Consider the following 14,863-nt stretch of genomic DNA (forward strand, 5'->3'; position numbering starts at 1 on the left):
TAACTTCCTGACTGATGTCTTGAGATGTTGCTTCAATATATCCACGTAGTTTTCCTGCTTCATGATGCCACCTATTTTGTGAAATGCACCAGTCTCTCCTGCAGCGAAGCACCCCCACAACATGATGCTGCCACCCCGTGCTTCACGGTTGGGATGGTGTTCTTCGGCTTGCAAGCCCCCCCTTTTCCTCCAAACATAACGATGGTCATTATATATTTTTGTTTCATCAGACCAGAGGACATTTCTCCAAAAAGTATGATCTTTGTCCCCATGTGCAGTTGTAAACCGTAGTCTGGCTTTTTTATGGCGATTTTGGAGCAGTGGCTTCTTCCTTGCTGAGCGGCCTTTCAAGTTATGTCGATATAGGACTCGTTTTATTGTGGATATAGATACGTTTGTACCTGTTTCCTCTAGCATCTTCACAAGGTCCTTTGCTGTTGTTCTAGGATTGATTTGCACTTTTCGCACCAAAGTACGTTCATCTCTAGGAGACAGAATGTGTCTCCTTCCTGAGTGGTATGACGGATGCGTGGTCCCATGGTGTTTATACTTGCGTACTATTGTTTGTACAGATGAAGGTGGTACCTTCAGGTCTTTGGAAATTGCTCCCAAGGATGAACCAGACTTGTGGAGGTCTGCAATTTTTGTCTGAGGTCTTGGCTGATTTCTTTTGGTTTTCCCATAATGTCAAGCAAAGATGCACTGAGTTTGAAGGTGGGCCTTGAAATACATCCACAGGTACACCTCCAATTGACTCAAATGATGTCAATTAGCCTATCAGAAGCTTCTAAAGCCATGACATAATTTTCTGGAATTTTCCAAGCTGGTTAAAGGCACAGTCAACTTAGTGTAAGTAAACTTCTGACCCACTAAAATTGTGATACATTGAATTAGACATGAAATAATCTGTAAATAGTCTGTAAACAATGTTTGGAAAAATGACTTGTGTCATGCACAAAGTAGATGACCTAACCGACTTGCCAAAACTATAGTTTGTTAACAAGAAATTTGTGGAGTGGTTGAAGAACAAGTTTTAATGAATCCAACCTAAGTGTATGTAAACTTCCGACTTCAACTGTATATCTTAAGAATATCATGGAATATAATTGAACATTTTCATTTCTCTTAGAATAAAAACCTTACTGTAACAGCAGTTTTAGTAATTAATACTGAAGAGCAGAAACAAAAAAAGTCATGTATTTTTCAAAGTGTGCGCGTGCAGGACAGAGGAATAGCAATTCTTACACTATTGTTCTAAATTCAATCACCTTCTTCAACCTCATCATTCAGTTCATTGAAATTCAATTTTGAAGTTGTGTACAATTATCAGTTTCTATTTTGTTTATGTCGCCCATTCGTTGTCAGCGTGAGACACATTAGCGCCTTGGGACCCAAAAGCATAATCTGTGCTCTAACTCCCCCTTGTGCAATGAAGCAGTGATGCAGTGTACCTTACTAAACAACAAATGACCTCTAAGTCACGCAGCATAATTTCAAAACTTATAGTTGAGCAACCAGTGTATACACATATAACAGTGTTGTATGGCTAGGTGATAGATAGTTGGGCATCTGGAAACGAACTCATGTTGATATGAGTCCCATATGTGATAATGCCGGACATTTAACCTTGAAAATTACATTAATCTTAATTCATCACATTCCTCATCGATTCTTGAACCAAAGGCATCTCGTACATAGCAGCACCTAGTCTGGTCGACAGATCATATAAACTCAAAAAAATAAACTTCCTCTCACTGTCAACTGCGTTTATTTTCAGCAAACTTAACATGTGTAAATATTTGTATGATTATAACAAGATTCAACAACTGAAACATAAACTGAACAAGTTCCACAGACATGTGACTCACAGAAATGGAATAATGTGTCCCTGAACAAAGGGGGGGTCAAAATCAGAAGTAACAGTCAGTATCTGGTGTGGCCACCAGCTGCGTTAAGTACTGCAGTGCATCTCCTCCTCATGGACTGCAAAATATTTGCCAGTTCTTGCTGTGAGATGTTACCCCACTCTTCCACCAAGGCACCTGCAAGTTACTGGACATTTCTAGGGGGAATGGCCCTAGCCCTCACCCTCCGATCCAACAGATCCCAGACGTGCTCTATTGGATTAAGATCTTCGCTGGCCTTGGCAGAACACTGACATTCCTGTCTTGCAGGAAATCACGCACAGAACGAGCAGTATGGCTGGTGGCATTGTCATGCTGAAGGGTCATGTCAGGATGAGCCTGCAGGAAGGGTACCACATGAGGGAGGACGATGTCTTCCCTGTAACGCACAGCATTGAGATTTGCTGCAATGACAACAAGCTCAGTCCGATGATGCTGTGACACACCGCCCCAGACCATGACGGACCCTCCACCTCCAAATTGATCCCGCTCCAGAGTACAGGCCTCGGTGTAACGCCCATTCCTTCGAAGATAAACGCGAATCCGACCATCACCCCTGGTGAGACAAAACCGTGACTCGTCAGTGAAGAGCACTTCTTGCCAGTCCTGTCTGGTCCAGCGATGGTGGGTTTGTGCCCGTAGGCGACGTTGTTGCCGGTGATGTCTGGTGAGGACCTGCCTTACAACAGGCCTACAAGCCCTCAGTCCAGCCTCTCTCAGCCTATTGCGGACAGTCTGAGCACTAATGGAGGGATTGTGCGTTCCTGGTGTAACTTGGGCAGTTGTTGTTGCCATCCTGTACCTGTCTCGCAGGTGTGATGTTCGGATGTACCAATCCTGTGCAGGTGTTGTTACACGTGGTCTGCCATGGCGAGGACGATCAGCTGTCCATCCTGTCTCCCTGTATCGCTGTCTTAGGCGTCTCACAGTACGGACATTGCAATTTATTGCCCTGGCCACATCTGCGGTCCTCGTGCCTCCTTGCAGCATGCTTAAGGCACGTTCACGCAGATGAGCAGGGACCCTGGGCATCTTTCTTTTGGCGTCTTTAGTGTCCTAAGTTTTCATAACTGTGACCTTAATTGCCTACCGTCTGTAAGCTGTTAGTGTCTTAACGACCGTTGCACAGGTGCATGTTCATTAGTTGTTTATGGTTCATTGAACAAGCATGGGGAAACAGTGTTTAAACCCTTTACAACGAAGATCTGTGAAGTTATTTGGATTTTTACAAATTATCTTTGAAAGACAGGGTCCTGAAAAAGGGACTTTTTTGTTGTTGCTGAGTTCATGTGCATGTATGGAATGATGAATTAATGTTGTAGAGGAGTTGGCGACAGCACAAACAGAAAATGTCATTGTTATCACAATGAACTTTTTAAAATGTATTTATTTCACCATTATTTAACCATGTAGGCTAGTTGAAAACAAGTTCTCATTTGCAACTGCGACCTGGCCAAGATAAAGCAAAGCATTTCGACACATACAACAACACAGAGTTACACATGGAATAAACAAACATACATTCAATAATACAGTGGAACAATATATATAGAGCATGTGCAAATGAGGTAGGATAAGAGAGGTAAGGCAATAAATAGGCCATGGTGGCGAAGTATTTACAATAAAGCAATTAAACACTGGATTGGTAGGATGTGCAGAAGATGAATGTGCAAGTAGAGATACTGGGGTGCAAAGGAGCAAGATAAATAAATACACTATGGGGATGAGGTAGATTGGATGGGCTATTTACAGATGAGCTATGTACAGGTGCAGTGATCTGTGAGCTGCTCTGACAGCTGGTGCTTAAAGCTAGTGAGGGAGGTAAGAGTCTCCAGCTTTAGAGATTTGTGCAGTTCGTTCCAGTCATTGGCAGCACAGAACTGGAAGGAGAGGCGGCCAAAGGAAGAATTGGCTTTGGGGGTGACCAGTGAGATATACCTGCTGGAGTGCGTGCTACGGGTTGGTGCTGCTATGGTGACCAGTGAGTTGGTGCTGCTATGGTGACCAGCTGAGATAAGGCGGGGCTTTACCTAGCAGAGACTTGTAGATGACCTGGAGCCAGTGGGTTTGGCAACGGAGTATGAAGCGAGGGCCAGCCAACGAGAGCATACAGGTCGCAGTGGTGGGTAGTATATGGGGCTTTGGTGACATAACGGATGGCACTGTGATAGACTACATCCAATTTGTTAAGTAGAGTGTTGGAGGCTATTTTGTAAATGACATTGTCGAAGTCGAGGATCGGTAGGATGGTCAATTTTACGAGGGTATGTTTGGCAACATGAGTGAAGGATGCTTTGTTGCAAAATAGGAAGCCGATTCTAGATTTCATTTTGGATTGGAGATGTTTAATGTGAGTCTGGAAGGAGAGTTTACAGTCTAACCCGACACCTAGGTATTTGTAGTTGTCCACATATTCTACGTCAGAACCGTCCAGAGTAGTGATGCTCGACGGGCGGGCAGCAATCGGTTGAAGAGCATGCCTTTAGTTTTACTTGCATTTAAGAGCAGTTGGAGGCCACGGAAGGAGAGTTGTATGGCATTGAAGCTCATCTGGAGGTTAGTTAACACAGTGTCTATTGGAGCCAACTTCATTGTATGTTATGAGGGGCTTTGTGATATTACTATTGTAAGGTGTCAGGTAGATTCCGAATCTAATTCTCAGACCAATGTAACTACCAATCACAGACAACACACCATAGTGCATGGTGGGAAAAGGAGGTTTAAGAATTTACTTGTCGTAAAACACATAACGTTGAATGTGAAACTGTGTAGTAACTGGATTAGCATGATATTTTTGCTCAATAGGCAGATTTTATTATTCTCATCTTGACACCAATAAACACCATGCCTAATGCCTCAAGACTGAATGTCATGTACGTTGCTTATGAAGTACAAGGATGAATGCTGCTTGAGCATGTACAGTATTTGTGGCATAACCGTGTTAACAAAGGCCACCGATTTTCTTTGAAACCCAATTAACTTGTTTGTTTCCTGCATACAGTTATTTCCTCAGCACTGAAGGTTCACCACGGAGAAGACAGCTTTTCAGGTGACACATTTAGCAACCTGTCATGAATCTTGTTTTTAACAGCTCCCCTTTGCTTTACAGTCCGTCTTATCGCCTATCATTTCCCTCTTGTGAAGAACATGTCATAACAATGGTAAACAGCTGAAGTTTTGTGCATACAGCAATATAGAGATGCTCTTGATGTAAGATTGTGTACACCACATAATACAGGTAACTGCCAAAATAAAGAAAACACCAACATGAATTGTCTTAATAGGGCGTTGGGCCACCATGAGCCAGAACAGCTTCCATGCACCTTGCAAAGATTGTGTGTCTGGAACTCTATTGGAGCGATGAGATACCATTCTTTCACGAGGAATTCCATCAGTTGGTGTTTTGTTGATGATGGTAGAAAACGCTGTCTCAGGCGCAGCTCCAGAATCTCCAAGAACCAATTGGGTTGAGATCTGGTGACAGAAATGGCCATGGCGTATGGTTTGCATCATTTTCATGTTCATCAAACCATTCTGTAACCCCTCTTGCCTTGTGGATTACATTTACATTTACGTCATTTAGCAGACGCTCTTATCCAGAGCGACTTACAAATTGGTGCATTCACCTTAAGATATCCAGTGGAACAACCACAGGGCATTGCCATCCTATTGGGGAATAGAAATGGTATCCAAAATAATGAACCTAAGCATGATGGGACCACACCTATGTGGAAGCACCTGCTTTCAATATAATTTGTATCCCTCATTTACTCAAGTGTTTACATTATTTTGGCAGTTACCTGACTCTTATAAAGAGTCTGAAGTCTGGAGAGGTAATAATTACATTTTTCAACAAACCATATCCAAATCCAGCTGGTCTTTTGATGAGGTCGAATCGGCTTAATTACATTTCAAATGCTTTCAGGTGAACTAATGAACTCCCAACCTCAACATTGCTAATCTCTTCATTTCTGTGGAGTGTAAATATCATGTGCAAACTGCAAACACCACTGGTGCTAGATACTCAATAGGCCTGCTCTTTAGGATTTGCAGTAGAAGTTAAAACGGTCTCCTAATCTTCCCTCTTCCCCTTCCTTTCAGTGTGAAGACTGTGGGGTTGTTCCCTCGACACTGTCTGACGTGTGAGCTAAATAAGGCCCACTGTCTGTTCTTCGATGCTGAGATAAACCCCAGTGATCAGCACATCCTCCTCCACTGTAAAGGTAATAGTAGCCAAGGCTAGTAGCCAAGCTAAATGCTAACACAGACAACTAGCACCAAGATAGCACTAGCAGGCCAATGCAACGTAAACTAAATGCTAACACAGACAGTCTATTGCATAGCAATGCTCCGTAGTGCCAATATAGCACAAGCAGTCTAATCCATACATGTCATTTTACAGTTAGTCAGCTAAGCTAAATGCTAAAACAAGCAGTGCATCATTTTAAAGGCTAATATTCAACAAAATGATAGCACCACTCGTCTTTCTTTGTTTAATACAGATAAATATTGGTAGAGCATCAACTTTCTTTGAGAGGTTATTTAAAGATATTAGGAACCAACATCAACTAACCATTTATTATAGACTGTGAAGGTATGCCAGCTAGGCCATTTGCTAAACCCAACCAATGCATCATCTGCTTAGATTTAGATACATGATCAGAGATACATCTTACCAAAAAAGTGTTAAACAAATCAAAATATATTTTATATTTGAGATTCTTCAAAGTAGCCACCCTTTGCCTTGATGACAGCTTTGCACACTCTTGGCATTATCTCAACTAGCCTCTGCTGCAGAGGATACGTTCATTAGAGTTACCAGCCTCAGAAATGTACGCCCAAATAAATGCTTCACAGAGTTCAAGTAACAGACACATGTCAACATCAACTGTTCAGAGGAGACTGCGTGAATCAGGCCTTCGTGGCCGAATTGATGCAAAGAAACCACTACTAAAGGACACCAATAATAAGAAGAGACTTCCTTGGGCCAAGAAACATGAGCAATGGACAATAGACCGGTGGAAATCTGTCCTTTGGTCTGATGAGTCCAAATGTGTGGTTCCCACCGTGAAGCATGGAGGAGGAGGTGTAAATGTGTGGGGGTGCTTTGCTGGTGACACTGTCAGTGATTCTTTTAGAATTCAAGGCACACTTAATCAGCATGGCTACCACAGCATTCTGCAGTGAGACACCAACCCATCTGGTTTGCGCTTAGTGGGACTATCATTTGTTTATCAACAGGACAATGACCCAAAACACACCTCCAGGCTGTGTAAGGGCTATTTGACCAAGAAGGGGAGTGATTGAGTGCTGCATCAGATGACCTGGCCTCCACAATTACTCGACCTCAGCCCAATTGAGATGGTTTGTGATGAGTTGGACCATAGAGTGAAGGAAAAGCAGCCAAAAAGTGCTCAGCATAGTTATTTAACCTCTATTTAACTAGGCAAGTCAGTTAAGAACAAATTATTATTTAGAATGACGGCCTACACAGGCCAAACTCTGGTCCAATTGTGCGCCGCCCTATGGGACTCCCAATCACAACTGGTTGTGATGCATCCTGGATATTTGGAAACTCCTTCAAGACTGTTGGAAAAGGATTCCTCATAAAGCTGGTTGAGAGAATGGCAAGAGTGTACAAAGCTGTCATCAAGGAAAAGGGTGGCTACTTTGAAGAATCAAAAATATTTTAATGATTTGCTTAACACTTTTTTGGTTACTACATTATTCCGTATGTGTTATTTCATAGTTTTGATGTCTTCACTATTATACTACAATGTAGAAAATATTAAAAAAAAATGAAAAACCCTTGAATGAGTAGGTGTATCCAATTTCTGGACTGGTACTGTATATAGTGAGCAAGCATATTTAGCACACTCCATCCAACAAACTGCTATGAGCAAAAGGTCTTTATGCAAATGTTTTCATATTTCTATGGTATTTCATTTATCCTTTATTTATCTAGGCAAGTCAGTTAAGAACAAATTCTTATTTACAGTGATGGCCTACCGGGGAACAGTGGGTTAACTGCCTTGTTCAGGGGCAGAATGACAGATTTTTACCTTGTCAGCTCGGGGATTCAATCAAGCAACCTTTCGGTTACTGGCCCAACGCTCTAACCTCTAGGCTACCTGCCGCCCCTTGTATGTATGAATTTGTTAAAATTGTTTAAAAAAAATTGTTCTCATAAAGGCCAGAAAATTTTTATTTTTGTGATTTAGAGTGTAACATAACATATGAAAATGAACTCAATTAAACAAACATAATCTGAGAGCCATTTGAGATGGATGTATGATTCAATTATAGTTGAAATAAAGTTGTCTTTTCCAATGTAGTCAACCATTTTTGTGTCAGTGGCCCCTTGAGCCACAACCCATTTGACAGATGTCCGGGGTTTGCCTTTGGCAATCTATCATTATTTAACATTTAGTGTGGAGAGAGACCATCAGACAATTCCATATAAGAAGCATAAAATAAAATAAAAGTAGTCGCTCTATTGTGTATAATTGCTTTAGGTGTTGTTATGGTGCCATGCGTACCAGTTAATTGCCGCCACAGTTTATTGTTAAGGTTTGTTTTAACCATATGCTCGAGTGTGTTTGTCTTGTGTACCATAAGTTTAATGGACAACATGTACCATCCTTCTGTTTGTGAGCTATAAACACAATGCAGTTAGCACGTCATCTGAGGATAAGGCTAAATTCAGTAGAAACCAAGCAGCTTGTCGCTCTCCTCATCAAGCATATTAAAGCTAGGTAATTCCCTCCATCAAATGCAACGGATACTATTACCATTTTCAAGCAGGTACACAAATGAGAAACTATTTCTCTGTGTGACAAAATAGCAGCCCTTTTCTTTACTGAGTTTGCAATTTTGTTGTTGGTCAGCTTCCCTTAAGAGTTTTATCACTGCATTGTTGTGAATAATCTCGTATCTTTTTTTAATTAAAAAAAGCCTATGTAAGGGATGATAAAACTTGCCTTAAGTGGTGGAAATGAAACAAAGCTTACTCTTCATTGATCAGTGCTGGGCTTTAAAAGTCTCAGATGTTTACCATTCATTGCAACAGTGTGTGGCTGTTAAATCACCATTATCTCAGCTAGCATTATTCAAATGAAAGGGCTAGTCTGATTAAACAGGTCTGATAGTTGCTGTAGGAGTGATTTGTGGAGGGTTGGGCAGCCACACAGCGACTGCTAGATCTTATTAACCTCAGTGTGGGTGTCTTCCAATGGGTGCTGAATAGAATTGACTTAATTTGACAAGCCCAGGTTATTAGAGGCAATTTCAATGACCTTTAACCACTGACTGTAATGGGTAAAGAAGGGGAAGTGACAGTGGTGACAGTGGTTGTGGCAGCAGCTAGGGGATTGGAAAGGCTGCTGTATTGTATTTGTGACCGTGCTACCCTGCTTGGGAGGTGCTATTTTTGTAACTCTCTATGTACAGATTGGATACATTTGTATGTCTAACGATTTTGTATTTCTTGCAGGTCCGGGAGCACCCACTGTGATCTTACACAGCCTCAATAATGCCAGTAAGAACTCAACTTAATCTTCCACAATTGATGGTCATGTCATGAACTTATTAAAGGAATTGGCAAGATAACTTGGAACATTGGTGTTTTGCCAGAACCAACAAGTGTTGAAAGGATGAAAAAAACAGCCATTGCTCATTTTGTTCAAATATTGATGATTTGCTCTTTAAAATGCCAGCTCCCCTCTCACTGTTACCCTCGTTGAAACAACCCCCTTGTTGTCTTAATTTCATTCTTTTCCTTTACGCCGCCCATGTCTGGATTTCTATCAGTGTTTTGTCTTGAATGTTAACAGATGCAGTGGAAAAAAGGCAAGACATTTTTAATTTGGCAAGGATTATTTGGCCAGACCTTCCAATCCACAACTGAGAACATTGGGGCCTAGGTGATTTCGTAATGAGAGGCCTATTTATTTTGTGTTTCTATAAAAAATGCTGGATAAATTACATACCGTTCAGTTTCCTCTCAGATGGCTAAAATGGAATGTACAATAGGCATTCATTTTGTAGTTCCATGTGGAGGAAACTGATTATTTAAAAAAAACTCTCATTGACAAACAGTTGAATGTATAAGATGTATTTGGAGAAAGTAACATTTCTGCACTGCAGTGGGTCTGATATTTATGCTGCCAGTTGCGACAAGATCAATAGCACACCTAGTCAATTGTAGGTCAGACACTGATAATGTTACAGTGGTCGAATTCATGCAGGCAGCACTGCAGGTAGCATGCTGGCCAAAGGCTGACTATAGTTCATTATTTTGATGTACAACATTTAGTTCTGTCTTAATTGTAGACCAACCAACATCTTATTATGGGTTAGGAAATACAATGCATCTGGTTTTATGAGACATTTAAAGCCTTGGGCCAAACAATTGGGCCTTGGTTGGTTATCAAGGACACTGTTCAACACCCACACAAAGTCTGTGCCGGAAAAACCTGAATTTGCCATCGTTTCCATATTTTCTCTGCACTTGAGTTCATAGTTATATTTTTACTTCCCACTTGAAAGATAAGTCTTAAACCGTATTCGGACAGGAGAAGTATTACCCCAGCATGTGTGTTATTCCAGAGGACGATTCAGGCAGAATAAATTAATCTAATTCTTAAACTTTTTAATTCAATTGACTCATGACGGAAGCCTGGAGGTTTTTTCAACATGTCTGGACTATATTGAGTTACACTGATAACTCGTGCTTGGCTGACAAATATATAGGTGTCCCGATAATATTTAAATTGAGGAAGTATGATCATAATGATTATTTTAGCGATCCATGGTAGACATACTTTTTGATTGCACATTTAAGTAAACTGACGCATTTGGCAACGTTCAAGTTCAATCCATTGGCACAAAGTGTATAAACAAAAATATTCACTGTGAAAGTTGAATGTAGGCAATTCATATGAAATATATGCGCTGCCTTTTGTTTTAAGCATCAAGCTTTCAAATCCGTTCTTGTTTTCTTGCTCAAACTGCGAGCAGAACCTGTCAAACTCTGTAATTTCTCAGACAACATAAGGATGTCGGTACGCACGTTATTAGTATTATCAGAGGACCTTGGAGTTTGTAAAAAAAAAAAAAAAATAAACGTTTTTGTGCTCTTGCACATAATTACATTATCCGACTTCCCCCAGTAAAACTTGCCTTTTCAAAAAGTGTTATAAGTCTAATATAAAGATCCTTCAGAAAGTATTCACACCCTTTGACATTGTCCACATTTTGTTGTGTTACAGCCTGAATTTAAAATTGATTAAATTGTGTTTTTTGTGGGGGCACAGATTTACACATAATATCCCACAATGTAAATGTGGAATTGAGTTTTTACAAATTTTTACAAAAAAATACAAATGTAAAGCTGAAATCTTGAGTAAATAATTATTCAACCTCTTTGTTATGGCAAGCCTAAAGGAATACAAATGTGCTTAACAAGACACATAATAAGTGGGCTCACTATGTATGCAATAATAGGGGTTAACATGATTTTTTTAATGATTACCCCATTTCTGTACCCCACATTTACAATTATCTGTAAGGTCCCTTAGTCAAGTAGTGAATTTCAAACACAGCTTACGACAAAGACAAGGGAGGTTTTCCAATGCATCACAAAGAAGGGCACCTATTGGTAGATGGTAAAAAAAAAGACACTGAATATCCCTTTGCGCATGGTGAAGTTATTAATTTTGCTTTGGATAGTGTATGACCCTGTCACTTCAAAGATACAGGCATCCTTCCTAACTCAGTTGCGAGGAAGGAAACAGCTCAGGCATTTCACCATGTTCCTAGGCAGTCATTGAAAATAAGAATTTGTTCTTAACTGACTTGCCTAGTTAAATAAAGGTAAAATAAAAAAATGAAGCCAATGGTGATTTTAAAACAGTTAGAGTTTAATGGCAGTGATAGGAGAAAACTGAGGATGGATCAACAACATTGTAGTTATTCCACAATACTAACCTAAATGACAGAGTGAAAAGAAAGAAGCCTGTACAAAATAAAACATATTCCAAAACATGCATCCATCCTGCACTAAAGTTAAACTGAAGAAAATGTGGCAAAGCAATTCACTTCGAGTCCTAAATACAAAGTGTTATGTTTGGGGCAAATCCAATACAACACATTACTGAGTAGCAAGGGCACCATATTTTCATAGTGGTGGCTGTATCATGTTATTGGTATGTTTGTAATTATAAAGGACTGGGGAGTTTTTCAGGAGAACATTTTCTCAGAATGGAGCTAAGCACAGACAAAATCCTAGAGTAAAAACTGGTTTAGTCTGCTTTCCACTGGGAGATGAATTCACCTTCATCAGGACAACAACCTAAAAGTCCAAATCTACACTGGATTTGCTTACTAAGAAGACAGTGAATGTTCCTAAGTGGCCAGGTTTTGATTTATATCCACTTGAACATCTATGGCAAAATGTTTTTCTAACAATGATCAACAACCAATTTGACAGAGCTTGAAGAATTTTAAAAATAATAATAGGCAAATGTGGCACAATCCAGGTGTGGAAAGCTCTTAGAGACTTACCTAGAAAGACTCACAGCTGTAATCGCTGCCAAAGGTGCTTAATTTTCAATAATTTAGCTAACATTTCTAAAAACATGTTTTCAGTTTGTCACTATGGGGTATTGTGTGTAGAAGTGTGCATTTTTTTCAATTTAATCCATTTTGAATTTAGGCTGGAGCACAACACAATGTGGAATAATTAAGGCGTATGAATACTTTCTGAAGGCACTGTAATTCCACTTGCTTCTAAGAGCACTAAGATAAAAGGCCCACCAGTGGTGTAGTGGAGAAGTGGATATAATTCTGCTATACATTTCGCAAATGGCCCACCCGGCGCAGGAAAGGCACCCTGTGTGGAAAATTATATTAGAAATAGTGACATGTACTATATTGGTCTTTGACAGTCAGGCCAACCCAAGGCAGCAGCTACTCTTCCTGGGGTCCAGCAAAATTAAGGCAGTTATACAATTTAAAAAACATTACAATAGATTCAGGCCCATACTCCACTACCACATATTTACAACGCAAAATCCATATGTACTTGTGTGTATGGTGCGTAGGTTATCAGGTGTGTATATGCATGTGTCTGTGCCTATGTTTGTGTTACTTCCCAGTCCCGCTGTTCCATAAGGTGTATTTTTACCTGCTTTTTGAATCTGATTCTACTGCTTGTATCAGTTACCTGATGTGGAATAGAGTTCCATGTAGTCATGGCTCTATGTTGTACTTTGCACCTCCCATAATCTGTTCTGGACTTGGGGACAGTGAAGAAACCTCTGGTGGCATGTCTTGTGGGGTATGCGTGGGTGTCCGAGCTGTGTGCTAGTATGTTAAACAGGCAGCTCGGTACCTTCAGCTTATCAACACCTCTTACAAAATCAAATAATGAGGAAGTCAATCTCTCTTCCACTTTGAGCCATGAGAGATTGACATGCATGTCATTAATGTTAGCTCTCCGTGTACTTTTAAGGGCCAGCCGTGCTGCCCTGTTCTGAGCCAAATGCAATTTTCCCATGTCCCTCTTTGTGGCACCTGACCACACGATTGTGGTCAGGTGCCTACAAAAGCAGGGCCTGTAGGACCTGCCTTGATAGTGTTGTTAAGAAGGCAGAACAGCACTTTATTATGGACAGGCTTCTCCCCATCTTAGCTACTGTTATATCAATATGTTCTGACCATGACAGTTTACAATCCAGGGTTACTCCAAGCAGTTTAGTCACCTCAACTTGCTCATTTTCCACATTATTCATTACGAGATGAAGTTGAGGTTTAATGTTTAGTGAATGATTTGTCCAAAATACAATGCTTTTAGTTTTGGAAATATTTAGGACTAAAGTATTCCTTGCTACCCGTTCCGAAAGTAACTGCAGTGCTTTGTTAAGTGTTGCAGTCATTTCAGTCACTGTAGTAGCTGACGTGTATAGTGTTGAATCACCCGCATACATAGACACACTGGCCTTAATCAAAGCCATGGGCATGTCATTAGTAAAGATTGAAAAAAAGCAAGGGGCCTATACAGCTACCCTGGGGAATTCCTGCTTCTACCTGGATTATGTTTGAGAGTCTTCCATTAAAGAACACTCTCTGTGTTCTGTTAGACAAGTAACTCTTTATCCACATTATAGCAGGGAGTGTAAAGCCATAACACATATGTTTTTCCAGCAGCAGACTATGATCGATAATGTCAAAAGCTGCACTAAAGTCTAACAAGACAGCCCCCACAATAATGTTATCAATTTCTCTCAGCCAATCATCAGTCATTTGTGTAAGTGCAGTGCTTGTTGAGTGCCCTTCCCTATATGCGTGTTGAAAGTTTGCTGTCAATTTGTTTATTGTGAAATAGCATTGTATCTGGTCAAACTATCAAGGCAAGACCCAGATGCAGACACAGGAGGCAGACGGTTGGAGTCTTACAATGTTTATTAATCCAAATGAGTAGGCTAGAGAATGGTCATGGACAGGAAAAAAGGTCAAAACCAGATCAGAGTCCAATAGGTACCGAAGGGCAGGCCGAATCAAGGTCAGGGCAGGCAGGATGATCAGGCAGGGAGGAAAGTAGTCCAAAGTCAGGCAGGGGTCAGAACCGGAAGGACAATAAAAAGAGAATAGAAAAGGAGTACGAGACAAACAGGCTGGTTGACTTGACTAAACATACAAGACGAACTGGCACAGAGACAGGAAACACATGGATAAATACACTGGGGAAAATAAGCAACACCTGGAGGGGGTGGAGACAATCACAGGAACAGGTGAAACAGATCAGGGCGTGACACAAACACCATTTTTTCCAGAAGTTTACTAAGGGTTGGTAGCAGGCTGATTGGTCGGCTATTTGAGACATTAAAAGGGGATTTACTATTCTTGTGTAGACAAATGACTTTAGCTTCCCTCCAGGCCTGAGGGCACACACTTTCTAG

General features: G+C 40.7%; 1 protein-coding gene across 1 annotated transcript in view; it reads left to right on the top strand.

Moving 5' to 3' along the window:
- LOC106586113 (inactive dipeptidyl peptidase 10) overlaps positions 1 to 14,863 on the top strand; it is a 219,104-nt gene that overhangs the window by 157,268 nt on the left and 46,973 nt on the right. Inside the window, exons 15-17 of the mRNA XM_014172985.3 lie at positions 4,906 to 4,953; positions 6,006 to 6,127; positions 9,397 to 9,441. Of these exons, the coding sequence (XP_014028460.2) occupies positions 4,906 to 4,953; positions 6,006 to 6,127; positions 9,397 to 9,441 (215 nt within the window). The remainder of the gene's footprint in view (positions 1 to 4,905; positions 4,954 to 6,005; positions 6,128 to 9,396; positions 9,442 to 14,863) is intronic.

The sequence above is a fragment of the Salmo salar genome, chromosome 25 (assembly GCF_965601325.2).
Source record: "Salmo salar chromosome 25, fSalSal1, whole genome shotgun sequence".
In the NCBI taxonomy this organism is placed as follows: domain Eukaryota; kingdom Metazoa; phylum Chordata; class Actinopteri; order Salmoniformes; family Salmonidae; genus Salmo; species Salmo salar.